Genomic DNA, 26,616 nt, shown 5'->3' with positions numbered 1-26,616 from the left:
TTATGTGCGAGATTGGGGCCTCGAAGCATTCCGCGTAGTTAGGCTAAGACCGCCGTCAAGTCCGCGGAGAGGACATCCAGAACGAGTGACAGCAACGACACAGCTCTCACTGGTGGGGATAAGGGCCCACCAACTAGATTCCCCCATCGAGAAAACGATGTCTGTCCGCGTTACGTACACGGGCGGCCCCCGTCACGATCAGGAGCTCAGGGGAAAATCCGATATAACGGCCGTTACATGATTTTTCGTTTTTTTTTTTTTTTTTCCTTTTTGCCGGCTTATACAACGCTAGCATTCTCTGGCCCCTGCAATGTACATGAGAAAATGAATGAGTGTGATCTCCTATTAAATTAATAGATTTTCTATTATTACATACCCAAAAAATTATTATTATTCAAGTAATATGATAAGTTAAAATTCCATACCAGCTTGAAAAAAAAATGTTTTTGATGACAGGGAGCTAAGCAAATAACATTGTATGTAATTTGTTAGATTGCATCTTTTATGGAATGAGATGGATGCTTGAAGCCACTATTGTTGAATTAAAAGTTAAACTACTTTGACTGGCATTGCTAGGTGGAGTAAACAGAAATCAATTATGGACCTATCTACCCTATCCTTTCTTTCTCTATGGGGTGATTGGTTGATACGTGAGACGGTATTGATCTATAAAAGGAGAATTTACAAAGAATTGGGACAGAGATCATTTTGACATCACCACAAGAATTTTGTCATTTATAGGGTCATAAAACTTCGAGTGTTTTATGTAAGCACACACGATCAAATGCTGAAGACAGACATGATTAAAGAATCACCAAATGAAGAAGTGCCAACTTGCTAACATCAATCAAGACGATAAACAAAGGATGCTCTATCTCAGGGTACTTGGAATTTCTCTTTAAGAAAAAAGAGATTTATTAGTTCCATACTAGATGTTATCCCATTTTTTGGAGTACTAAACTGGTGAATGGAGCGGTGATATGGCAGAGACCTCTAGCATTTTTCCCATCTCGTTGCTAATTGGCTAGTAAGTCACAAGCATGGCTTAACAGTTGATACCATTGGGGGCTTGACATTCATAGAAGGATACCAGTTGATATAAGCTCTCTCACTACAGCAGATGCATCCAAAATGAGGAATATGTACTCTTCTTTTAAACAAAAAACCCAAAAAAGGGATAGATTTTCCCATTTCATTTTGCAAGAATGCAAGAAACTACTTGTATACGTAACCATTGGCTACAAATGTGCAATGAACCACGGTAATGCAAATGGTTTGGCGCTAACTACATGAAACACGAGGGACTGATATGAAACTCATACCGAGAGCCTGGCAACATAGAACGAGCGAACTCGGTCATTTCTGAAACACAGAAATTTATCAACAGAACTCTTGACCCTTCAAGTTGTCGGCCCGACATAGCTCTCCACAAAAAGAAGCTCGAGACTGCTACTAAAATCATAATTAACGGTATTATTAACCCCAATAGAAAAGACAAAGACCCATTCCACCAGTCAGAGATAGCAGATTATGTCATGCTAGGAGCTTCAGAAAACCTTCTGAAAGGATCGAAGATGGATGTTTACATGCATGCAATTTTCAAATTTAATAAAAAGCCATGTACTGCTTTTATTCCCTTTGCCAATTCACCCCAAGAAGTAACATCGCACCGAACCATAGCCAGGCAACTTGAATAAGCGTAAATTTTGAAAGGGTGCCAAAGGAATTGCTTGCTTATAAAGTAAGAAGAGCATATATACCAAGACCATCATGCACTGATGGCAATATACTTTTGTGATAAGCCTGCTAAGGCAAAAACAATCGCAAGAAGGAATACACATAAAGAATCTGAGAGGGGATCAAAACAAACAACTCAAATACACCAACAATCCAGAATGTTCACAAGATTATTACCCAAGACAAATGCTGAAAAAACCCAGGATTCCGGTCATGCTCAAAACCGAGGAAACCAACAATCCCGTAAGATAGTTTGAAGGCAGGCACACAATGACTCAAACTATAGGCCCTGATCAATGAGGTAGTCACCCAATCTCTCCACAACCATGTTGCACTGGCCTGGAGTCATGGGCTCGTCGTAGATGCCAAAGATAAGTGCTTGGTTGGTCTTCTTTATGGTAATGCCCCCTGACCCCTGCAAAAGAGATTTTAGAAGACACTAATTTAAAAACAAGGTGAAAAATAAACAACAAACACTACTTATATAGAACAAGGGTAATATGGGGTGCAACACAATCATTGTGAAGCTAATGGAAGTGTGATCATCAATCATTGCTTCAAATGAGAAAATTCTGTTTTCTATTTTACTCCACTAAAATGCCAGTGTTAATTTTCCAATGATTAGATTTTTCAAAAAACTGCAATATATTAGAAAATATTAACATGAGCATCCCTGTTTCAAAGATGCCTACCTATAAAGACAGATAAGATTATGTTATAGAAAATGGATTATGAAGGAGGTGATGATGATTGCTGTGATCATAGCAACACTATCCAGATCATTATGTCTTTGCAGGCACGAGCGACAAGGAAAATGCCTTCCAAAAGTAGTACCATGAAGCTCAGAAAGAAGGCATTAAAAAAGGAGACAATAATTTGAAAATTAATATAGCAAATATAATACCAAAATCAACAATAATGGTGAGATAAAAGACCCTATATATATATATATATATATAATATTAAGTCAGAAACTTGAAAAGACCACGGAAAATGGAGAAAACAAACAAGTTAGGAAACATAGGAAAAGTACACCCAAGTCTAGGGCTAGACTTATGAGTTATGACTGCTAAGGATGTCTAAAGAGAGCATTTACATTTGTGGGGAGATGTAGAAGTCTAATAGCAAAAGCTGCAGAAGCATGATCCCAAATTAAAGTAAGCTGCACATGTTCTATGAACAACTTGGATAAGCATCAAGGAAGCTATATTGCAATTCAATATCCCACTGCATGGCTCAAATATAAATACCATACAATCACTATGTGCTATGTATCTTAAATAAGTTGTCATGACAACTCTTGAACATGAAAAAGTTCCCTAGAAAAACATGGTAAGATTTGTTAAGGTGTAAAATTCAAGCCACAAAGGATATGTAGGGCCAATGCCCTGGAGCATTTGTATGGAAAGATGCCAGCCTGGTGGAAACTTGTTCATGAATTTCAATTATTATCAGCATCTATAAGCGTATACAACCTCTTTGAGACATGGAACTATTAATATGCCAGGATGAAGGATGGAAGACATTGCAACTCCATATACAACAGTTCCCCTAGCATAAGGTTGTGAGGGTAAACCCTTACTAGAATATCACCAAATGAGAGGGGGAAAAGGGGGTGGGGTACAGGGGAGGGGCAATCAATTTCAAAAGCAGTGTAAAGAGAAAAGTCTAGGATTGGTAGAAAGCATTTTGACTAAGCACAAAGCAGAACTAGCTCTGGGATCACGACAATCCCAAAATGCTAGTTCTGCTTAAACAAAAATTTTGGGATCATAACATATTTTGGCAATCCTATACTTTATATATTTTAGGATCATGACAATCTTAAAATGTCTGATGGAAAACATGTGTTCATTGTTGCAGCAAACAAAAATTAGAGGGTCACAAGTCTATATCCAGCCTATAAAACGTGCTTTTCTTTCTCCCCCTTTTGGGAATTCTGCAGCTATGCTACAGCTCCTTCATTATGGTCGTCGCAAACATATAGCTGACACTGGCCCCTGAAAGAGCAACTGATTAACATTTAAGCACACGTGCACGGAATAAGCATTTGTTTCGCAATAGTAAATATTAATATCTACCTCTTTGGATAATCATCAAATGATGCACATTGATTGATATTTTGAAGATAAAACCACAAGAACTAGAATATCAAAGGAATTCAGCAATCAATGTAATTAAAATAAAAGATGGACATGGAAGTACCATAAAAATTGAAAGGCAATTATAAAAGCGAGATGAATAAAGATATAAATGCATGAAAATTGAAAGTGTAGAAAACATCTGGAAAAAGCCTCTTCCATTGTCCAGTTAACAGGGCATCAGACAAACAGCAGAGCATTTTAAACACTAAAACAAGCATGACTCATTTGTTAAAGAGTCATCCCACAGCAAGGACATTTGGCTTGCCTTGCAGCATTTTTGACCAATTGGATGGAAAATTTAAACAATATGCGACTTTCTACGAAATTCCAGCACATATACTAGCGTCTCTTATATTGAACAAGCATCAAAAAAGATAAAGCCAAACATGGCAACTTAAACCAACTCTAAGAAGAAACGAGGTCTAAAATGAGGATTTTGCAGCAGCAGCAGTGCATCATTAATGGTAGTGAGGAGTGTTAAGGATCTCAGGAAGCTGCAGAGGCAGCAATGCAAAAGGTGAAAGCAACCAAAAAAAAAAAAGGAAGGGGGGGGGGAGGGGGTAAGAAAAAGGATAAATGAGAAACAAAATGACCATCTTCAGTGAAACGTCTGTAGTTTTGCAGTGTTAATAAATTCAGTCGAACAACCTTGGCATCAATGACTTGAAAAAAAAGGCAAGATATAAATAGAACCAAGAAAATTCAATCCAACATCAACTTCTACACCAAATGAAACAACCTCTAAGCCACCAAAACAAGAAACCACACATAAAATTTATGTATAATTTTACATAAAATGTATGCCTTTGGCCTGTTTTGGTTGGTTGGGCCACATGGACTCACCTGCCACTTTTTTCTCTTCTTTTCCTTCATCTTTATTTTTGCCCGATCTCCTTTTTCACTTTTTAATTTTTTTCTCTGTACTCATTTCTTTTCTAATGAAATATGTGGCAGTCTCTTCCACTTTTTCACTCAAAAAAAATGTCAGGGGTATCAGATTTCTACTACCTTGATTATTTATTTGCATTAAGAATGGGTTAAGGTGGGAATATTTTTTTTTTTGTTAATTATAAGATCCGCTAAAAAGCACATACATCAACACATTTAAGAGGTGGGTGGATGCTCATTGGATTGCTTCTTGGCTTTTCCTTAGGTGAACAGTTTCAGAAAAAACACATAAACAAGTGATCCACATACTCCTCAAGGAAGCATATAAGAAAGAAAGTGTTCACCTTCTTTCCACGGATAACAGCTCCAGGTTCACCTTGGATTACCATATATTTTGTTGACCCAAGATATAAGCCAGTGGGAGCAAGGGATCCCGGTTCAGCAAAATCATTCATTATATTAGTGATCTCCTCAGGCTTGAACTACACACATGCAACAAGAAAAAGAAATTTCCCTCTTTATCAATGGAAGATAAAGAACACAGTAAAAAGGAGAACACTATTGAACGGCCATATACAAATTAGCAGAAAAACAAAACTAACACAACATCTTGAAGCAATAAATGTTTGTTGCAGCTGGAGAGGCAACAAGAAGCATCCATAATAATCAATAACAGAACACCAGAAAATCATATGATATAAAATTATTTCTCAATATAACAAATCACAATGAAGATATAAAAAATTTCTTTTTATAAAAATCAAATAGAGAGAAGGCGCAGTCACCATATTGCACGAGGTGATCTCATTGGATAACAAATCAACAAGAGGGGAAGTAACAGGCGATGCTGCAGCAGACTTTGGAGTTTATCAACTATCATGCCCAAGCCAAAAGTCAGGCAAAGCTTCCCAGATTACAGAAACTTGTATGGAGAACTGCTCCAAACAATGCAAAAGCAATGGTATCCACATAGATAGAACTTTAAACCATAAATTTGATCTAGATGTTCATGTCCCCGTCTTTAATTTTCCTTTCCCAAAGGAGAATAATTATGCCAACTACTGTGCATAAATACACCACTCAGGAGTGTTGATACGTATATATACAATAGATGATTCTCCTTCCTCAATTCTGTTGACATGCTAAAACTGACATTCAGTGAGCTTCACTAATGAATAAACAAACTTGTAAAAATGCCGATTACAGGAAATCAATCCACATTGTATCCTTTGCATCAGATCGACATGCTATATATGTTGTTTGAAACCTGCAACTTGCAATCAGGTCATATGCAGCACCATTTAACTTCAACATATGTGATATCTATAATCATCAAATAAAATACTGAAGAATTAATGATCAGAGAGAGAGAGAGAGAGAGAGAAGAAAATTGCACAGTTACAAAAACTTTAACAGAAACCTAAAATTCAAGAAGAAAGATTAAAATAGATTCGAACAATGAGATATAATCAAACTAAGAATGTCATAGAACCATATTTTTTAAAACAACACCCCTTAACAACAGAATAAAATAATAAATGCTGCCAGCAAAAAGTTCTTAATTTCTAAATGCATAAATCGCTATGTATATAATAGAGAATTATTCTTAGAATGCAACTTCTCATCTGTATCAGCCACAATGTTTGCCACATTGCCATATACAATCACGTCAACCGTCGGAAACCAAATCAACCAATCCAAGCATTGCATGCAAAATCTAAAATTACAGTTCCATCCGCATTGCCGAAACCATCACATTGAAACCATATGCATGCAGAACCGAAACTGATCATATTAATCAAAATCATTGCATGCAAAGAAATCGTGAATCGAAACCAAACAAGATTTATTCGATCCATCGGAAAACGATGATGGGAAACAAAAAAGAAAAACAAAGAAAAAGAAAAAAAAAAAACGAACGCGTCGAAATCCAATGCACATGGGATCAATCCTGTTGTGGATGCGAGCCATCGGAGCCGACTGATCTTCGGCAACCGGCTCTGCGATGTCTTCGGCTTCCGCCCTGGTGGAGAGACCATCCGACGCTGGTCTGGCCGTCTCCTCCGCAGCTGGGGCCTCCGACCCTGGCAGAATCATGTTGCTAAGGTCAAGTTCGGGGTACAAGCTCCGAACGGCTTCCCGGGCATCTTCGTACCCGACTTGGTACGAGAGGTAGCCGCTCTCGAGGAGCTCTTCGCGGTACTCCTCTGAGTCCCGGAAGACCTCGACCGCCCGACCCAAAGCCACCTTCGCCGACTCTGATTCGGCTTTGGCAACGTCTGCGTCGGCCTGAGCGGCGGCATGGCCCTCTTCAGCCTTGGCGAGGTTCTCGAGACTCGCCCGAAGTTGCTCGCGCTCGCCCTCCAACTCTTTGCCGACGCTATCTCGCTCGTGTCGGAGCCGACGGATGGTCCGGGACTTCTTGGCCGCGTCATCCTTCGCCGACTTGAGCTCCGACTCCAGCGACGCCTTGGCCTCCTTGAGTCCGGAGATCTCCTCCGAAAATCGGGAGACCTCCCCCTCGAGTCGGTTCTCCCGGTCGACCGACTGTTGAAATTGGTCGAGAAGGACGGCCTTCTCGGCTTCGAGGCCCGCGACCTTATCTCTCCAGGCCGCGCGCATGTCCCCAAACTTCCGATATCCGGCCTCCAGCTCGGATATGTTGAAGACCAGCTGCACAAAAAAGAGCCGACTGTTAGTAAGCCGAACTTGCGATGCTACGATTAAAAACAGAAGGAAGGGGAAGGCATGACAAAGACAAGAGCTCAGCGATCGAGAATCACTGGGTCGGCAAGGCGTTCTTCCCGTCGGGAAGAAGCCTCCCCGCCCCCACCGGCGGCGGAGCCTAGCTCTCCGCACCCCGCAGTAACCACGGAGGCCCAGATTGCGGCCATCGTGCGGCAGATGACCGTGCTGACCGACGCAGTCAAAAGCCTCCAGCAACAACCGGCGGCCCGACCTATGCCTTCCAGGAGCAGCCGCCGACGGTCGCGCCGACCCCTGCCGCCTCCAGGCGAGCACTCCCAACAGCGCTCCCACGGGGAGGAGGAGGGTCGACCTCGGCGCGACGACCGACGGTCCCAGCGGCCCTCTCCTTCCCCGTTGGAACGGGCGAGGAAGGAAAAGCGGCCGCGCACACCGTCGGCCTCTCTTTCAGAGTCTTCCGGAGGCTCCACTCCCGGGGTCTCCCAGCATCGACGAGCGGACGACTACGAGCGACGGTTCGAGGAGATCGACCGCCGACTCGCCCAACTGCAGATGGACGGCCAGAAGTCTTCGAACGACGTCGACTTCCAGACCGCCCAGCCTCTCTCTCGACTGGTCCTCGATGAGCCGATTCCCAGTCGGTTCAAAATGCCGAACGTGGAGCCATATGATGGCTCCACCGACCCGGTCGACCACCTCGAGAGCTATAAAGCTCTCATGACAATTCAAGGGGCAACCGACGCTCTTTTTTGCATCGGTTTCCCCGCCACACTTCGCAAGGCTGCCAGGGCTTGGTACTCCGGTCTTCGATCGGGCAGTATCCATTCCTTCGCGCAGCTCGAGCACTCGTTCGTGGCCCATTTCAGCACCAGCCGAAAGCCGCCGCGAACGTCGGATAGCCTTTTCTCCCTCAAGCAGGGGGAAAACGAGACGCTCCGACACTTCGTGGCGCGATTCAACGCTGCCACGCTCGAGGTCCGGGACCTCAACGAGGACATGGCGGTTTCAGCCATGAAGAGGGGTCTGAGGTCGTCCCGATTTACCTATTCTCTGGACAAGACCCTCCCCCGAACATACGCCGAGCTATTGGAGCGCGCATACAAGTATATGCGCGCGGACGAAGGAGCGTCCGACCGACGCTTGGTCGAGCCCAGGGGTCCGAAGGAGAAACGAAGAAAAGGTCGGGAGCCCGCCGAACCAAGCAGGCCCCCGGCCGGTAGTCGGCTTTCTCCACCTCGACAGATCCAAAAATCACCCGGCCGACAGACTCCGAGGTCGGTGCGTCCCAGGTATGACTCCTACACTCCCCTCTCCGCTCCTCGTGCGCAGATCTTGATGGAGATCGAAGGGAAAGAATACCTGCGACGGCCTCCGCCTCTGAAGGCAAAGGGCCTCGACCATCGGAAGTACTGCCGGTTCCATCGGAGCCACGGCCACGACACCGAGCGGTGCATCCAGTTGAAGGATGAGATCGAAAATCTCATCCGCCGGGGGTATCTCGGCAAGTTTCGAAAGGGACCACCGGCCCAACCGACTGAAGAGGCGCCGACTAACCAGCCGACGGCTGGAGTCATCAATATGATCTCCAAGCGGCTGGGATCGGGGACATCTACAGGGGGGGAGCCGACGAAAAGGCCGCGCCCGGACGACGTGATTACCTTCTCGGAAGACGACGTTCGGGGCATCCAGACTCCCCACGACGACGCTGTTGTTGTGTCGGCGACAATAGCCAATTATGATGTAAAACGAATCTTTGTTGATAATGGAAGTTCGACGAATGTTTTGTTTTACTCGACCTTCTCCCGAATGCGACTACCGACTGATCGACTTAGTAGGGTCTCCACGCCCTTGATCGGCTTTGCCGGAGACACCGTCACGACAGAAGGAGAAATCACCCTGCCGGTGACGGTCGGTACCGAACCACGGCAAAGCACGGTCTCCCTCATCTTCGCGGTCGTCCAAGTCCCTTCGGCCTACAATGCCATACTCGGGCGACCCGGACTGAACGCTCTCAGGGCGATCGTCTCGACGTACCATCTCCTTGTTCGATTCCCGACCAGAAACGGGGTCGGGGAGATGCGCGGAGATCAACAGCTCGCCCGACGATGCTTTCAAATCTCCGCCCAAAGCAACGAGACAAAGGATCCCCTGACAATCGACAAACTGGATCACCGGGAGGAGGAAGAGCGGGGTTCGCCGGCCGAACAGCTCGAGGCGATCCCGATAGGAGGAAATCCCGACAGAAAAGTTTGGGTCGGGTCTCAATTGCCCGACGCCGAACGCCACCGACTGGCGGAGCTCTTGACGGCCAACGCCGACATATTCGCATGGTCGGCAGCAGATATGTCGGGCATCCCTCCGGAAACAATGACTCACCGACTCAACATCGATCCGACGATGAAACCGGTGAGGCAGAAGAAAAGGTCCTTCGCCCCAGAAAGGCAGAAGGCCATTGACGAAGAAGTGGACAAGCTGCTCGAAGCGGGCTTCATTCGCGAATCCACGTATCCCGATTGGCTCGCCAATGTCGTCATGGTCAAGAAAGCCAACGGGAAGTGGAGGATCTGTATCGATTACACCGACCTCAACCGAGCATGCCCGAAGGATAGCTTTCCACTCCCAAAGATCGACCAGCTGGTGGATGCGACGTCCGGATTTCGACTGCTCAGCTTCATGGACGCCTTCGCCGGGTACAATCAGATCCGGATGGCGCCTGAAGACGAGGAGCACACCGCGTTCGTGACCCCCAAGGGCCTCTACTGTTACAGGGTGATGCCCTTCGGATTGAAGAACGCCGGTGCCACCTACCAGCGACTCGTCAATAAGGTCTTCAAAGACCAGATCGGCCGCAACATGGAAGTGTATGTGGACGACATGCTGGTAAAGAGCACGCAGATCCCGGACCATGTTCAGGATCTCGAGGAGACCTTCCGCACCCTTCGACGACACCGAATGAAGCTCAACCCGACCAAATGTGCCTTCGGGGTGACCTCGGGGAAGTTTCTCGGATTCCTCGTTTCTCAGAGAGGGATCGAGGCCAACCCTGAGAAGATAAAGGCGATCCTCGACATGCGTCATCCGAACACCAAGAAGGAGGTCCAACAACTGAATGGAAGAATCGTCGCTCTTAGCCGATTCATTTCCCGATCAGCTGAAAGGTGCCTCCCGTTCTTCAAGACCCTGCGCCAGGCGAGCGGTTTCTCTTGGTCGGATGAGTGTGAACAGGCCTTTGAAGACCTGAAAAGGTACTTGGCTTCCCCGCCGCTGCTCGTAAAGCCGCAGATCGGGGAGACCTTGTATCTCTACTTGGCCACATCTTCTGAGGCGATCAGCTCGGTGCTCGTTCGGGAAAACGAGTGCCGAACCCATCAGCCCATCTACTACACCAGCAGGGTCCTCCACGGCGCCGAAGCCAGATACTCGGAGACGGAAAAGATGGTTTTCGCCCTGACCGTCTCCGCGCAACGGCTCCGACCATACTTCCAGGCCCACGCCATCGTGGTACTCACCAACCAGCCCCTGAGGGCCGTACTGCGTCGACCCGACACATCCGGACGACTCGCTAAGTGGGCAATGAAGCTTAGCGAGTTCGACATTCAGTACCGACCGAGGCCTGCCTTGAAGGCCCAGGTCTTGGCCGACTTTATCGCTGAATGCCCGACGACCGACCGAAGGTCGGGAGCCGAATGCCCGGGACGAGAGTCGGTCTCTGAGCCAGACCCGATCTCCACCTGGGTACTTCACATCGACGGAGCCTCCAACGCTCAGGGAAGCGGGGCCGGGCTCCTGCTCACGAATTCGGATGGGGTAGTCACCGAGTACGCCCTCCGGTTCGACTTCAAGGCCTCCAACAATCAAGCCGAATACGAGGCACTCCTCGCGGGCTTGAGGATGGCGAGGGAACTGGGCGTCGACAGCCTCCGGGCATTCTCCGACTCTCAGCTGATCGTGGGGCAGGTCAAGGGCGACTTCGAGGCGCGAGATCCGACCATGATCAAGTATCTTCAGAAGGTAAAGGATCTCGTGGCCCGCTTCGGGCATTTCGAGATCTCCCACATCCCCAGGACGGAGAACGCCCGTGCCGACGCTCTCTCCAGATTGGCAACGTCGGCCTATGATTCTTTGGGTCGGACGTTTGTCGAAAACCTCCAGCAGCCGAGCACCGATCGGGTCGAAGAAGTGCAGCAGCTAACGTCCGAACCAAGTTGGATGGACCCGATCGTCCGGTACTCGTCCGACGGGACCAGTCCCGAAGACCCCACGGAGGCCAAGCGACTCCGATGGTCGGCGTCGCAATACGTGATCATGGACGGCCGACTCTACAAGAGGTCGTTCTCCCTCCCCCTGCTCAGGTGCTTGGGACCGACCGACGCTGACTACGCCCTCCGAGAGGTTCACGAAGGAATTTGTGGGAATCACTTGGGGGGCAAGTCCTTAGCCTTCAAGGTCTTACGACAGGGCTACTACTGGCCGACCATGAGGAAGGATGCGGCAGAGTTGGTCCGAAGGTGCGAGCCATGTCAGAAGTATGCCAATATTCAGCACCAACCGGCCAGCCAAATTGCTCCCATTGTCGCTCCATGGCCCTTCGCTCAGTGGGGAGTCGATATTCTCGGCCCCTTCCCACCGGCGTCGGGCCAAAGGAAGTTCATCGTTGTCGCCATCGACTACTTCACGAAATGGGTCGAGGCCGAGCCATTGGCGCAGATCACCGAGCGGAAGATGGAGGACTTCGTCCAAAAGTCCATCATCTTCAGGTTCGGATTGCCGCACACCATCATCACCGACAACGGACGGCAATTCGACAATCGAGACTTCAAGGACTTCTGCGCCAGGTTCCACATCCATCATCGACTAACTTCAGTCGGGCACCCACAGTCCAACGGCGAGGTTGAGGTGACGAACCGAACCTTGCTCCATGGACTCAAGACCCGACTGAACGAAGCCAAAAGTCTCTGGGTCGACGAGCTGGGCTCCGTCCTATGGGCTTACCGAATCTTTGTTGATAATGGAAGTTCGACGAATGTTTTGTTTTACTCGACCTTCTCCCGAATGCGACTACCGACTGATCGACTTAGTAGGGTCTCCACGCCCTTGATCGGCTTTGCCGGAGACACCGTCACGACAGAAGGAGAAATCACCCTGCCGGTGACGGTCGGTACCGAACCACGGCAAAGCACGGTCTCCCTCATCTTCGCGGTCGTCCGAGTCCCTTCGGCCTACAATGCCATACTCGGGCGACCCGGACTGAACGCTCTCAGGGCGATCGTCTCGACGTACCATCTCCTTGTTCGATTCCCGACCAGAAACGGGGTCGGGGAGATGCGCGGAGATCAACAGCTCGCCCGACGATGCTTTCAAATCTCCGCCCAAAGCAACGAGACAAAGGATCCCCTGACAATCGACAAACTGGATCACCGGGAGGAGGAAGAGCGGGGTTCGCCGGCCGAACAGCTCGAGGCGATCCCGATAGGAGGAAATCCCGACAGAAAAGTTTGGGTCGGGTCTCAATTGCCCGACGCCGAACGCCACCGACTGGCGGAGCTCTTGACGGCCAACGCCGACATATTCGCATGGTCGGCAGCAGATATGTCGGGCATCCCTCCGGAAACAATGACTCACCGACTCAACATCGATCCGACGATGAAACCGGTGAGGCAGAAGAAAAGGTCCTTCGCCCCAGAAAGGCAGAAGGCCATTGACGAAGAAGTGGACAAGCTGCTCGAAGCGGGCTTCATTCGCGAATCCACGTATCCCGATTGGCTCGCCAATGTCGTCATGGTCAAGAAAGCCAACGGGAAGTGGAGGATCTGTATCGATTACACCGACCTCAACCGAGCATGCCCGAAGGATAGCTTTCCACTCCCAAAGATCGACCAGCTGGTGGATGCGACGTCCGGATTTCGACTGCTCAGCTTCATGGACGCCTTCGCCGGGTACAATCAGATCCGGATGGCGTCTGAAGACGAGGAGCACACCGCGTTCGTGACCCCCAAGGGCCTCTACTGTTACAGGGTGATGCCCTTCGGATTGAAGAACGCCGGTGCCACCTACCAGCGACTCGTCAATAAGGTCTTCAAAGACCAGATCGGCCGCAACATGGAAGTGTATGTGGACGACATGCTGGTAAAGAGCACGCAGATCCCGGACCATGTTCAGGATCTCGAGGAGACCTTCCGCACCCTTCGACGACACCGAATGAAGCTCAACCCGACCAAATGTGCCTTCGGGGTGACCTCGGGGAAGTTTCTCGGATTCCTCGTTTCTCAGAGAGGGATCGAGGCCAACCCTGAGAAGTTAAAGGCGATCCTCGACATGCGTCATCCGAACACCAAGAAGGAGGTCCAACAACTGAATGGAAGAATCGTCGCTCTTAGCCGATTCATTTCCCGATCAGCTGAAAGGTGCCTCCCGTTCTTCAAGACCCTGCGCCAGGCGAGCGGTTTCTCTTGGTCGGATGAGTGTGAACAGGCCTTTGAAGACCTGAAAAGGTACTTGGCTTCCCCGCCGCTGCTCGTAAAGCCGCAGATCGGGGAGACCTTGTATCTCTACTTGGCCACATCTTCTGAGGCGATCAGCTCGGTGCTCGTTCGGGAAAACGAGTGCCGAACCCATCAGCCCATCTACTACACCAGCAGGGTCCTCCACGGCGCCGAAGCCAGATACTCGGAGACGGAAAAGATGGTTTTCGCCCTGACCGTCTCCGCGCAACGGCTCCGACCATACTTCCAGGCCCACGCCATCGTGGTACTCACCAACCAGCCCCTGAGGGCCGTACTGCGTCGACCCGACACATCCGGACGACTCGCTAAGTGGGCAATGAAGCTTAGCGAGTTCGACATTCAGTACCGACCGAGGCCTGCCTTGAAGGCCCAGGTCTTGGCCGACTTTATCGCTGAATGCCCGACGACCGACCGAAGGTCGGGAGCCGAATGCCCGGGACGAGAGTCGGTCTCTGAGCCAGACCCGATCTCCACCTGGGTACTTCACATCGACGGAGCCTCCAACGCTCAGGGAAGCGGGGCCGGGCTCCTGCTCACGAATTCGGATGGGGTAGTCACCGAGTACGCCCTCCGGTTCGACTTCAAGGCCTCCAACAATCAAGCCGAATACGAGGCACTCCTCGCGGGCTTGAGGATGGCGAGGGAACTGGGCGTCGACAGCCTCCGGGCATTCTCCGACTCTCAGCTGATCGTGGGGCAGGTCAAGGGCGACTTCGAGGCGCGAGATCCGACCATGATCAAGTATCTTCAGAAGGTAAAGGATCTCGTGGCCCGCTTCGGGCATTTCGAGATCTCCCACATCCCCAGGACGGAGAACGCCCGTGCCGACGCTCTCTCCAGATTGGCAACGTCGGCCTATGATTCTTTGGGTCGGACGTTTGTCGAAAACCTCCAGCAGCCGAGCACCGATCGGGTCGAAGAAGTGCAGCAGCTAACGTCCGAACCAAGTTGGATGGACCCGATCGTCCGGTACTTGTCCGACGGGACCAGTCCCGAAGACCCCACGGAGGCCAAGCGACTCCGATGGTCGGCGTCGCAATACGTGATCATGGACGGCCGACTCTACAAGAGGTCGTTCTCCCTCCCCCTGCTCAGGTGCTTGGGACCGACCGACGCTGACTACGCCCTCCGAGAGGTTCACGAAGGAATTTGTGGGAATCACTTGGGGGGCAAGTCCTTAGCCTTCAAGGTCTTACGACAGGGCTACTACTGGCCGACCATGAGGAAGGATGCGGCAGAGTTGGTCCGAAGGTGCGAGCCATGTCAGAAGTATGCCAATATTCAGCACCAACCGGCCAGCCAAATTGCTCCCATTGTCGCTCCATGGCCCTTCGCTCAGTGGGGAGTCGATATTCTCGGCCCCTTCCCACCGGCGTCGGGCCAAAGGAAGTTCATCGTTGTCGCCATCGACTACTTCACGAAATGGGTCGAGGCCGAGCCATTGGCGCAGATCACCGAGCGGAAGATGGAGGACTTCGTCCAAAAGTCCATCATCTTCAGGTTCGGATTGCCGCACACCATCATCACCGACAACGGACGGCAATTCGACAATCGAGACTTCAAGGACTTCTGCGCCAGGTTCCACATCCATCATCGACTAACTTCAGTCGGGCACCCACAGTCCAACGGCGAGGTTGAGGTGACGAACCGAACCTTGCTCCATGGACTCAAGACCCGACTGAACGAAGCCAAAAGTCTCTGGGTCGACGAGCTGGGCTCCGTCCTATGGGCTTACCGAACGACCCCCCGTGTCCCGACCGGAGAGTCGCCGTTCAGTTTGGCCTACGGGACAGAAGCTGTGATCCCGCTCGAGATTGGCCTGCCGTCTTCAAGGGTCGAGCAGCACCACGAGCCGGACAACTCCGAAAGTCGGAGGGCCCGACCGGCTGTCGGCCCGACTGACCGTCTCCGACTGAAAGCCGGGAGTGACCGACTAACGGACGCTACTGACGGCTTTCCAATGGCCCAATCGCCGACTGGAGGTATGTCGGGCGTATCTCTCCCGATTGACCGGACCCAGAGGCCGACTCACATGAAACTCGCCGACTGACGGAGGAACCCGACGCCACTCTGCTGGCCACCGACTAAGGGTCGGCCGTCTCCTCCCATCGCCGTACAGCCGCCGGACCTTGTCAGCTCTGACACGGACATGCGGCACAGTTCCCCAGGGGCATTGTCCCGCCGAGAGCGAAGTCAACCCTGGTGATTAGACGGCCACACGGCGACATGACATTTTCACGGCGGCTCTGACAGTCTACAGTGAGTTGACAGTTCCTCACTCGTCCGCGCCATTGATAACGGCGCCATACCGTGCTCCACTATATATACCGGGGAAGGCAACAGTGCAAGGGGTCGATCCGCCCGTCTCTCCCACATACGCAGGCTCGCCTCTCTCTCTCTCTCCCTCTCAGAGCTCTCTGTCTGCATTTCACTGTTGCCCAGTCACCTCTCTGACTTGACCGTCGGAGGGTCCCCACCGGAGCCGCCTCCGGTCAGTGCGGACTTCCTTTTGCAGGTGCACGCTTCCCGGCGATCGGGCGACGAGGCGATTGGCCGCAACAGATTGGCGCGCCAGGTCGTCCCCGGAGGTGGAGGCTTCTTCACTTTCGGGGCCGAACGTTGATCGGCTCCGGGAGCAGTACTGCGTCCCGGAGCAGATTCGGCTGTTCGCCCCTGGCGCCGATGGTCGGGTTAATAGCCCGCCCGAGGGTCAGGTGGCCTTCTATCTGGAGGATCTCCGGGCCGGCCTTCGATTCCCGATTCCGGAGTTCGTCCGGAACGTTCTGGACTATTACGGGTTATGCCCGGCACAACTTGCGCCGAACTCAGTTCGGCTGATAGTCAGCTTCGCCCTCCTGTGTCGGCTTTTGCCGACCGAACCTCGGATCTCTCTTTTCCGAGTTTTCTTTGTCCTCCGCCCTCACCCTAAAGCCCGAGGGTGGTGGTACTTCATTCCTCGGAAAGGGCTCTCTTTCATTACTGGTCTTCCAACATCCATTCACGGATGGAAGAACCAGTTCTTCTTCACGTCGTCTTCTGCCCCTTGGGGGTTTCCAGTCCGTTGGGGGAACCCCCGAACCGATCCAAATGAGAACAGTCGGGTGGAGGCCGATGATCGGGAGGACTTCCATCGGCTAAAGGATATCTCGGTGCCGAAGCAGAGCGAGCTCGTCACCGAGCAGGCCTTGTACGACGCCGGCCTTAGCCCGGTCCCCCGTTTAGGTCGGTTTGCATTCTCCCGACATCTTCATTTTCTTTTCTGTCTTCTTCTTTAGCTCTAACCTTTCGTCGTCTTTTTCAGATATGCCGCCGAGGACGCGACTGTCGGCAGCCGACATACGTCAGCACGCCGTGAGGAAGAGGCCGGCGGCAGGTGCCGGACCGTCGCAGCCTCCCAAGAGGCCCCGCGCGGTTCCGCCGAGCGAACCAGCCGGGTCGGAGGCGGAGCCGGTGATCGCACTGTCGGTGCCGACAGTGCTTGTTGATGTCCCGTCCGAGGGACCGTCAGTCGGGGGAGCTGCTTCGCCCGACCGTCGAGCGGCTGACTCTGCCGGGGGCACGCCGACCGCCCAGCAGATTTCGGAGGTTCGGGAGGGAGTCCGCGAACCTGAGCTGCCGACGCATGCCACCGCCGCGCCGTCTGCCGAGACTCGGTCGGGCTCGAGCTTGCCGTCTATCTCCGACGTCAGGGCCTGGGCGGCAAGCCGAGGTAAGGCCCCAATGGCGTCGGGTGACGAAGGTCGGTCGGCGGGCGGGTCGGCCGACTTTCCGCTTCCCGAGGGTGCGTCGGGCCTGGCCAACCACGACTTGGCCAGGAGACTATGCCAAGCACTCCTCCTTCCCGCCGACATCGAAGCGATGAAGAACCAGCGTGTCTCCGACATGCTGTCGTCCTTCTATCCGATGATGATTCGGGTAAGCTCCCCTTCCCTCTGTTTTTAATCGTAGCATCGCAAGTTCGGCTTACTAACAGTCGGCTCTTTTTTGTGCAGCTGGTCTTCAACATATCCGAGCTGGAGGCCGGATATCGGAAGTTTGGGGACATGCGCGCGGCCTGGAGAGATAAGGTCGCGGGCCTCGAAGCCGAGAAGGCCGTCCTTCTCGACCAATTTCAACAGTCGGTCGACCGGGAGAACCGACTCGAGGGGGAGGTCTCCCGATTTTCGGAGGAGATCTCCGGACTCAAGGAGGCCAAGGCGTCGCTGGAGTCGGAGCTCAAGTCGGCGAAGGATGACGCGGCCAAGAAGTCCCGGACCATCCGTCGGCTCCGACACGAGCGAGATAGCGTCGGCAAAGAGTTGGAGGGCGAGCGCGAGCAACTTCGGGCGAGTCTCGAGAACCTCGCCAAGGCTGAAGAGGGCCATGCCGCCGCTCAGGCCGACGCAGACGTTGCCAAAGCCGAATCAGAGTCGGCGAAGGTGGCTTTGGGTCGGGCGGTCGAGGTCTTCCGGGACTCAGAGGAGTACCGCGAAGAGCTCCTCGAGAGCGGCTACCTCTCGTACCAAGTCGGGTACGAAGATGCCCGGGAAGCCGTTCGGAGCTTGTACCCCGAACTTGACCTTAGCAACATGATTCTGCCAGGGTCGGAGGCCCCAGCTGCGGAGGAGACGGCCAGACCAGCGTCGGATGGTCTCTCCACCAGGGCGGAAGCCGAAGACATCGCAGAGCCGGTTGCCGAAGATCAGTCGGCTCCGATGGCTGAAGTCGGAGCAGACCTTCCGACCAACTCGCATCGTCGTCCAATGGAGGACGTCGACTCCGATGATTAGTCGGTTTTATTTTGTCTTCTGTTTTTCTTTGGATTGTAATCGGGCTCCGGCCTTTACCTTGTAGACTTTCCTTTGTTTATGGAAAAAATTTCTTTAAGTCTTGAATGAATTCTTCTTTTGCCTTCTCCCCCTGTTTGCAATGCCAAACATGTCTGCAATGTCGAACGTTAGTCGCTGACTTAGTCAAGTCACCAACTTGCATAAGTCGATAGGGCTTCAGCAACTTGTTCAGCCCCGAGAGTAAAATGTGTCCCGACTTTAGGTCGGGTTCCGACAGTCGAAGTCGGTGCCCCCATACCCCTGCGTCGGGTTCGATGTCTTCCGGCGTCCGGTGGTAAGCCGAATGGCGTTCAGCCGGCCGTTGGTCGGCTGGCAAGTCGTAGATGCGACAAAGGTCGCGTCGTGTGATAGACGGTGGTAAGCCGAACATCCTTCGACCGGCCGTAGCTCGGTCGGAAGTCGCGACAATAGTCGCGTGGGCTTTTTGCCTTTCTTCGGTCGGGGCCCGATCGGCCTGTCGGCCGACGGATTCTGCCCGAAAATTCGACCGTAGAGGGAGCATGAACTCCCGTTCATAAGAGTCCGTCGGCCCTTTGTGGAGGTCCGACAAGTCGTCGAAGGAGGATTGACTCCCGTCGTTGTAGATGCATCGGTCCGTGTAAGGGGCCGATGTGTCGTTGGTGCCAGATCCGCGTCGGGGCTGAGCGCCAACCGGTAGTGGAAGAGTTAGAACTCCAATTTTTCAAACTGAAGATGTATTCCGACAATTGAATTACAGAATTCACTGGCAATACAGCTTCAAGTTGTCGGCGTTCCAAGTCCGGGGAATGGTTTTTCCTTCAAGGGTTTCCAGCCGATAGGCTCTCGGCCCGAAGGTGTCAGCAACCCTGTAGGGTCCTTCCCAGTTGGGAGCCAACTTCCCTTGGTCCAAGGGCTTCGACACCTCCGCTTTCCTCAACACTAGGTCGCCAGGCCTGAAGAGCTTTGGTCTGACCTTGGCGTTGTAGTACCGGGCGACCCTCTGTCGGTATGAGGCCATTCGGATTTGAGCCTCATTTCGCAGTTCGGGGAGAAGGTCTAGGTCGGCCCTCCGACTTTCGGAGTTGTCCGGCTCGTGGTGCTGCTCGACCCTTGAAGACGGCAGGCCAATCTCGAGCGGGATCACAGCTTCTGTCCCGTAGGCCAAACTGAACGGCGACTCTCCGGTCGGGACACGGGGGGTCGTTCGGTAAGCCCATAGGACGGAGCCCAGCTCGTCGACCCAGAGACTTTTGGCTTCGTTCAGTCGGGTCTTGAGTCCATGGAGCAAGGTTCGGTTCGTCACCTCAACCTCGCCGTTGGACTGTGGGTGCCCGACTGAAGTTAGTCGATGATGGATGTGGAACCTGGCGCAGAAGTCCTTGAAGTCTCGATTGTCGAATTGCCGTCCGTTGTCGGTGATGATGGTGTGCGGCAATCCGAACCTGAAGATGATGGACTTTTGGACGAAGTCCTCCATCTTCCGCTCGGTGATCTGCGCCAATGGCTCGGCCTCGACCCATTTCGTGAAGTAGTCGATGGCGACAACGATGAACTTCCTTTGGCCCGACGCCGGTGGGAAGGGGCCGAGAATATCGACTCCCCACTGAGCGAAGGGCCATGGAGCGACAATGGGAGCAATTTGGCTGGCCGGTTGGTGCTGAATATTGGCATACTTCTGACATGGCTCGCACCTTCGGACCAACTCTGCCGCATCCTTCCTCATGGTCGGCCAGTAGTAGCCCTGTCGTAAGACCTTGAAGGCTAAGGACTTGCCCCCCAAGTGATTCCCACAAATTCCTTCGTGAACCTCTCGGAGGGCGTAGTCAGCGTCGGTCGGTCCCAAGCACCTGAGCAGGGGGAGGGAGAACGACCTCTTGTAGAGTCGGCCGTCCATGATCACGTATTGCGACGCCGACCATCGGAGTCGCTTGGCCTCCGTGGGGTCTTCAGGACTGGTCCCGTCGGACAAGTACCGGACGATCGGGTCCATCCAACTTGGTTCGGACGTTAGCTGCTGCACTTCTTCGACCCGATCGGTGCTCGGCTGCTGGAGGTTTTCGACAAACGTCCGACCCAAAGAATCATAGGCCGACGTTGCCAATCTGGAGAGAGCGTCGGCACGGGCGTTCTCCGTCCTGGGGATGTGGGAGATCTCGAAATGCCCGAAGCGGGCCACGAGATCCTTTACCTTCTGAAGATACTTGATCATGGTCGGATCTCGCGCCTCGAAGTCGCCCTTGACCTGCCCCACGATCAGCTGAGAGTCGGAGAATGCCCGGAGGCTGTCGACGCCCAGTTCCCTCGCCATCCTCAAGCCCGCGAGGAGTGCCTCGTATTCGGCTTGATTGTTGGAGGCCTTGAAGTCGAACCGGAGGGCGTACTCGGTGACTACCCCATCCGAATTCGTGAGCAGGAGCCCGGCCCCGCTTCCCTGAGCGTTGGAGGCTCCGTCGATGTGAAGTACCCAGGTGGAGATCGGGTCTGGCTCAGAGACCGACTCTCGTCCCGGGCATTCGGCTCCCGACCTTCGGTCGGTCGTCGGGCATTCAGCGATAAAGTCGGCCAAGACCTGGGCCTTCAAGGCAGGCCTCGGTCGGTACTGAATGTCGAACTCGCTAAGCTTCATTGCCCACTTAGCGAGTCGTCCGGATGTGTCGGGTCGACGCAGTACGGCCCTCAGGGGCATACTTCTGACATGGCCCGCATCTTCAGTTTGAAAAATTGGAGTTCTAACTCTTCCACTACCGGTTGGCGCTCAGCCCCGACGCGGATCTGGCACCAACGACACATCGGCCCCTTACACGGACCGATGCATCTACAACGACGGGAGTCAATCCTCCTTCGACGACTTGTCGGACCTCCACAAAGGGCCGACGGACTCTTATGAACGGGAGTTCATGCTCCCTCTACGGTCGAATTTTCGGGCAGAATCCGTCGGCCGACAGGCCGATCGGGCCCCGACCGAAGAAAGGCAAAAAGCCCACGCGACTATTGTCGCGACTTCCGACCGAGCTACGGCCGGTCGAAGGATGTTCGGCTTACCACCGTCTATCACACGACGCGACCTTTGTCGCATCTACGACTTGCCAGCCGACCAACGGCCGGCTGAACGCCATTCGGCTTACCACCGGACGCCGGAAGACATCGAACCCGACGCAGGGGTATGGGGGCACCGACTTCGACTGTCGGAACCCGACCTAAAGTCGGGACACATTTTACTCTCGGGGCTGAACAAGTTGCTGAAGCCCTATCGACTTATGCAAGTTGGTGACTTGACTAAGTCAGCGACTAACGTTCGACATTGCAGACATGTTTGGCATTGCAAACAGGGGGAGAAGGCAAAAGAAGAATTCATTCAAGACTTAAAGAAATTTTTTCCATAAACAAAGGAAAGTCTACAAGGTAAAGGCCGGAGCCCGATTACAATCCAAAGAAAAACAGAAGACAAAATAAAACCGACTAATCATCGGAGTCGACGTCCTCCATTGGACGACGATGCGAGTTGGTCGGAAGGTCTGCTCCGACTTCAGCCATCGGAGCCGACTGATCTTCGGCAACCGGCTCTGCGATGTCTTCGGCTTCCGCCCTGGTGGAGAGACCATCCGACGCTGGTCTGGCCGTCTCCTCCGCAGCTGGGGCCTCCGACCCTGGCAGAATCATGTTGCTAAGGTCAAGTTCGGGGTACAAGCTCCGAACGGCTTCCCGGGCATCTTCGTACCCGACTTGGTACGAGAGGTAGCCGCTCTCGAGGAGCTCTTCGCGGTACTCCTCTGAGTCCCGGAAGACCTCGACCGCCCGACCCAAAGCCACCTTCGCCGACTCTGATTCGGCTTTGGCAACGTCTGCGTCGGCCTGAGCGGCGGCATGGCCCTCTTCAGCCTTGGCGAGGTTCTCGAGACTCGCCCGAAGTTGCTCGCGCTCGCCCTCCAACTCTTTGCCGACGCTATCTCGCTCGTGTCGGAGCCGACGGATGGTCCGGGACTTCTTGGCCGCGTCATCCTTCGCCGACTTGAGCTCCGACTCCAGCGACGCCTTGGCCTCCTTGAGTCCGGAGATCTCCTCCGAAAATCGGGAGACCTCCCCCTCGAGTCGGTTCTCCCGGTCGACCGACTGTTGAAATTGGTCGAGAAGGACGGCCTTCTCGGCTTCGAGGCCCGCGACCTTATCTCTCCAGGCCGCGCGCATGTCCCCAAACTTCCGATATCCGGCCTCCAGCTCGGATATGTTGAAGACCAGCTGCACAAAAAAGAGCCGACTGTTAGTAAGCCGAACTTGCGATGCTACGATTAAAAACAGAGGGAAGGGGAGCTTACCCGAATCATCATCGGATAGAAGGACGACAGCATGTCGGAGACACGCTGGTTCTTCATCGCTTCGATGTCGGCGGGAAGGAGGAGTGCTTGGCATAGTCTCCTGGCCAAGTCGTGGTTGGCCAGGCCCGACGCACCCTCGGGAAGCGGAAAGTCGGCCGACCCGCCCGCCGACCGACCTTCGTCACCCGACGCCATTGGGGCCTTACCTCGGCTTGCCGCCCAGGCCCTGACGTCGGAGATAGACGGCAAGCTCGAGCCCGACCGAGTCTCGGCAGACGGCGCGGCGGTGGCATGCGTCGGCAGCTCAGGTTCGCGGACTCCCTCCCGAACCTCCGAAATCTGCTGGGCGGTCGGCGTGCCCCCGGCAGAGTCAGCCGCTCGACGGTCGGGCGAAGCAGCTCCCCCGACTGACGGTCCCTCGGACGGGACATCAACAAGCACTGTCGGCACCGACAGTGCGATCACCGGCTCCGCCTCCGACCCGGCTGGTTCGCTCGGCGGAACCGCGCGGGGCCTCTTGGGAGGCTGCGACGGTCCGGCACCTGCCGCCGGCCTCTTCCTCACGGCGTGCTGACGTATGTCGGCTGCCGACAGTCGCGTCCTCGGCGGCATATCTGAAAAAGACGACGAAAGGTTAGAGCTAAAGAAGAAGACAGAAAAGAAAATGAAGATGTCGGGAGAATGCAAACCGACCTAAACGGGGGACCGGGCTAAGGCCGGCGTCGTACAAGGCCTGCTCGGTGACGAGCTCGCTCTGCTTCGGCACCGAGATATCCTTTAGCCGATGGAAGTCCTCCCGATCATCGGCCTCCACCCGACTGTTCTCATTTGGATCGGTTCGGGGGTTCCCCCAACGGACTGGAAACCCCCAAGGGGCAGAAGACGACGTGAAGAAGAACTGGTTCTTCCATCCGTGAATGGATGTTGGAAGACCAGTAATGAAAGAGAGCCCTTTCCGAGGAATGAAGTACCACCACCCTCGGGCTTTAGGGTGAGGGCGGAGGACAAAGAAAACTCGGAAAAGAGAGATCCGAGGTTCGGTCGGCAAAAGCCGACACAGGAGGGCGAAGCTGACTATCAGCCGAACTGAGTTCGGCGCAAGTTGTGCCGGGCATAACCCGTAATAGTCCAGAACGTTCCGGACGAACTCCGGAATCGGGAATCGAAGGCCGGCCCGGAGATCCTCCAGATAGAAGGCCACCTGACCCTCGGGCGGGCTATTAACCCGACCATCGGCGCCAGGGGCGAACAGCCGAATCTGCTCCGGGACGCAGTACTGCTCCCGGAGCCGATCAACGTTCGGCCCCGAAAGTGAAGAAGCCTCCACCTCCGGGGACGACCGAGTGTCTTCGGTCGGCTCTCCCGACCGACTACCTCGTGGGGACGTCCTAGCCATGAGCTCAAAGAAATGGCAAGGAAGAAAGGAAAAAGAAAGAGGGGGGAAGGCTACTCTAGCCCTTGGAAGGAAAGAGTCGCAAGTGGGAGACAAAGCGGAGAAGTACCTGGAGCGAAGGCTCAAGCGGGCAGAGTCTCGACTGTAAAAATGAGAGGGGTAAAAAACCATGTGGGGGTAACTTTGTATATATAGTGCTCCCCAACGGTCGAGATGAAGGCACGCACAGCAAAGACTCCCCAGATTTCGCCGCGTGGCATCATCAGGGCCGTCCAACGGTCCGACGGTTCGACGCACCCTCCTTCAGATCGTGCCACGTCGCCTCCATCCGCTCCACCGAACGCGAACCGACGGCCACACGCCACGTGTCGCGGCGGGACGCGACGTTTTGACTTCCCGACGGGACGCGACGTTTGAAGTTCCCGAGGGGACGGCGGGAATGACGGTTCCACTTCCTGATGGGACACGACGGTTCCACTTCCCGATGGGACACGACACCTGGCACCGGTTTTATCGCTGACACCGGCGGGACATCCGGCACGGCGGGACGTCCGGCGCCGACCGACACCTGATGCTGATGGGACGAGACGTCCGGCGCCGACTGGATGTCGGGCGCCGGTAAACCTCTCGACATTTACAGGGCGCCGGACACCGTATCAATCGGCGGTACGGTCGGATCCTCGCGTACGACAAATCCACTCCTAGTCGCCAGCTCATCACCCGACTTAGGAGTGGAGGGGGGCAACTGTTGGGGGATACCCACCGACCGACCGACCGACTATCGGAGGGCCCGACCGGCTGTCGGCCCGACTGACCGTCTCCGACTGAAAGCCGGGAGTGACCGACTAACGGACGCTACTGACGGCTTTCCAATGGCCCAATCGCCGACTGGAGGTATGTCGGGCGTATCTCTCCCGATTGACCGGACCCAGAGGCCGACTCACATGAAACTCGCCGACTGACGGAGGAACCCGACGCCACTCTGCTGGCCACCGACTAAGGGTCGGCCGTCTCCTCCCATCGCCGTACAGCCGCCGGACCTTGTCAGCTCTGACACGGACATGCGGCACAGTTCCCCAGGGGCATTGTCCCGCCGAGAGCGAAGTCAACCCTGGTGATTAGACGGCCACACGGCGACATGACATTTTCACGGCGGCTCTGACAGTCTACAGTGAGTTGACAGTTCCTCACTCGTCCGCGCCATTGATAACGGCGCCATACCGTGCTCCACTATATATACCGGGGAAGGCAACAGTGCAAGGGGTCGATCCGCCCGTCTCTCCCACATACGCAGGCTCGCCTCTCTCTCTCTCTCCCTCTCAGAGCTCTCTGTCTGCATTTCACTGTTGCCCAGTCACCTCTCTGACTTGACCGTCGGAGGGTCCCCACCGGAGCCGCCTCCGGTCAGTGCGGACTTCCTTTTGCAGGTGCACGCTTCCCGGCGATCGGGCGACGAGGCGATTGGCCGCAACAAATCCAATCCGCCACCCTCACGCGGATCAAATGCCTTCGGAATCCAGATGGAATCGGATCTATATAAAACCTCAAAGAACGGAAAGAAAGCTAAGATTCAGTGATGTCGGAAAGAATTATACCTGAGGGAACGATGAGCTCTGAGCCCAGACGCTGCCATCGTGCCCGACGATTGCAGCGGCGGTAAGGTGCTGGCCGTCGATCTCGCACATTAGGTGCTCCTCGACGTACGTTTGCCACGACATCTTCTCTCCCTCGCTTTCTCACTTCTCCTCTCTCTCTCGCCTGCTCTGGCGCTCTCTCTTTTCTGCTCGCGGGCTTGGCTTCGGTACGGGTTCTCGGTTTTTGTAACGGATGGTTTCGTGGAAGAGTGGGGTGGGGCGGGGGGCTAAATAGTGCGAGAAATGTGAAGCGCTCTCTGGTACTTCAACCACCCATTCAACCCGATCGAATAAGCGCCCTTCAAGTCCGGCTTTAATAAAGGGTTACGTTTCGCCCACCCATTTTCCCCCAATTACGAACGAGTCCCACCTCTTCCCGATCGGCTTCTGATGTGAAGCCAATACAGGAGCCTATTCTGTATCGTCTCGTAGATCAACGGCCGAGATTGAATTGATTGGACGTAGTGGTGGGACCATGACAAGATTTGTGGGTGTGATGATGAGACCA

The 26,616-nt window shown here is 53.5% G+C and overlaps 1 protein-coding gene across 1 annotated transcript; it reads right to left on the bottom strand.

Moving 5' to 3' along the window:
- Nucleotides 1-1,755: 1,755 nt before the first annotated feature.
- Nucleotides 1,756-26,319, bottom strand: LOC105040221 (profilin). The gene is made up of 3 exons (XM_010916650.4): nucleotides 26,070-26,319; nucleotides 5,114-5,251; nucleotides 1,756-2,152 (listed from the first exon to the last, which is right to left on the bottom strand). Exons 1-3 carry the CDS (start codon nucleotides 26,190-26,192, stop codon nucleotides 2,018-2,020), a joined length of 396 nt encoding a protein of 131 aa, XP_010914952.1. The 5' UTR covers nucleotides 26,193-26,319; the 3' UTR covers nucleotides 1,756-2,017.
- Between the last annotated feature and the right edge of the window lie 297 nt (nucleotides 26,320-26,616).

Source organism: Elaeis guineensis, chromosome 2 (genome assembly GCF_000442705.2).
Source record: "Elaeis guineensis isolate ETL-2024a chromosome 2, EG11, whole genome shotgun sequence".
Lineage (NCBI taxonomy): Eukaryota > Viridiplantae > Streptophyta > Magnoliopsida > Arecales > Arecaceae > Elaeis > Elaeis guineensis.
The sequence above is the reverse complement of the archived record's forward strand: the minus strand, read 5'-3'. Positions and strand labels throughout refer to the sequence as shown.

Coding starts and splice junctions, on each gene's coding strand:
- LOC105040221 (XM_010916650.4), bottom strand. CDS start 26,192: ATGTCGTGGCAAACGTACGTCGAGGAGCACCTAATGTGCGAGATCGAC. Junction 5,252..26,069: donor AGAGCTCATCGTTCCCTCAG/GTATAATTCTTT, acceptor GCATGTGTGTAG/TTCAAGCCTGAGGAGATCAC. Junction 2,153..5,113: donor CTGTTATCCGTGGAAAGAAG/GTGAACACTTTC, acceptor TCTCTTTTGCAG/GGGTCAGGGGGCATTACCAT.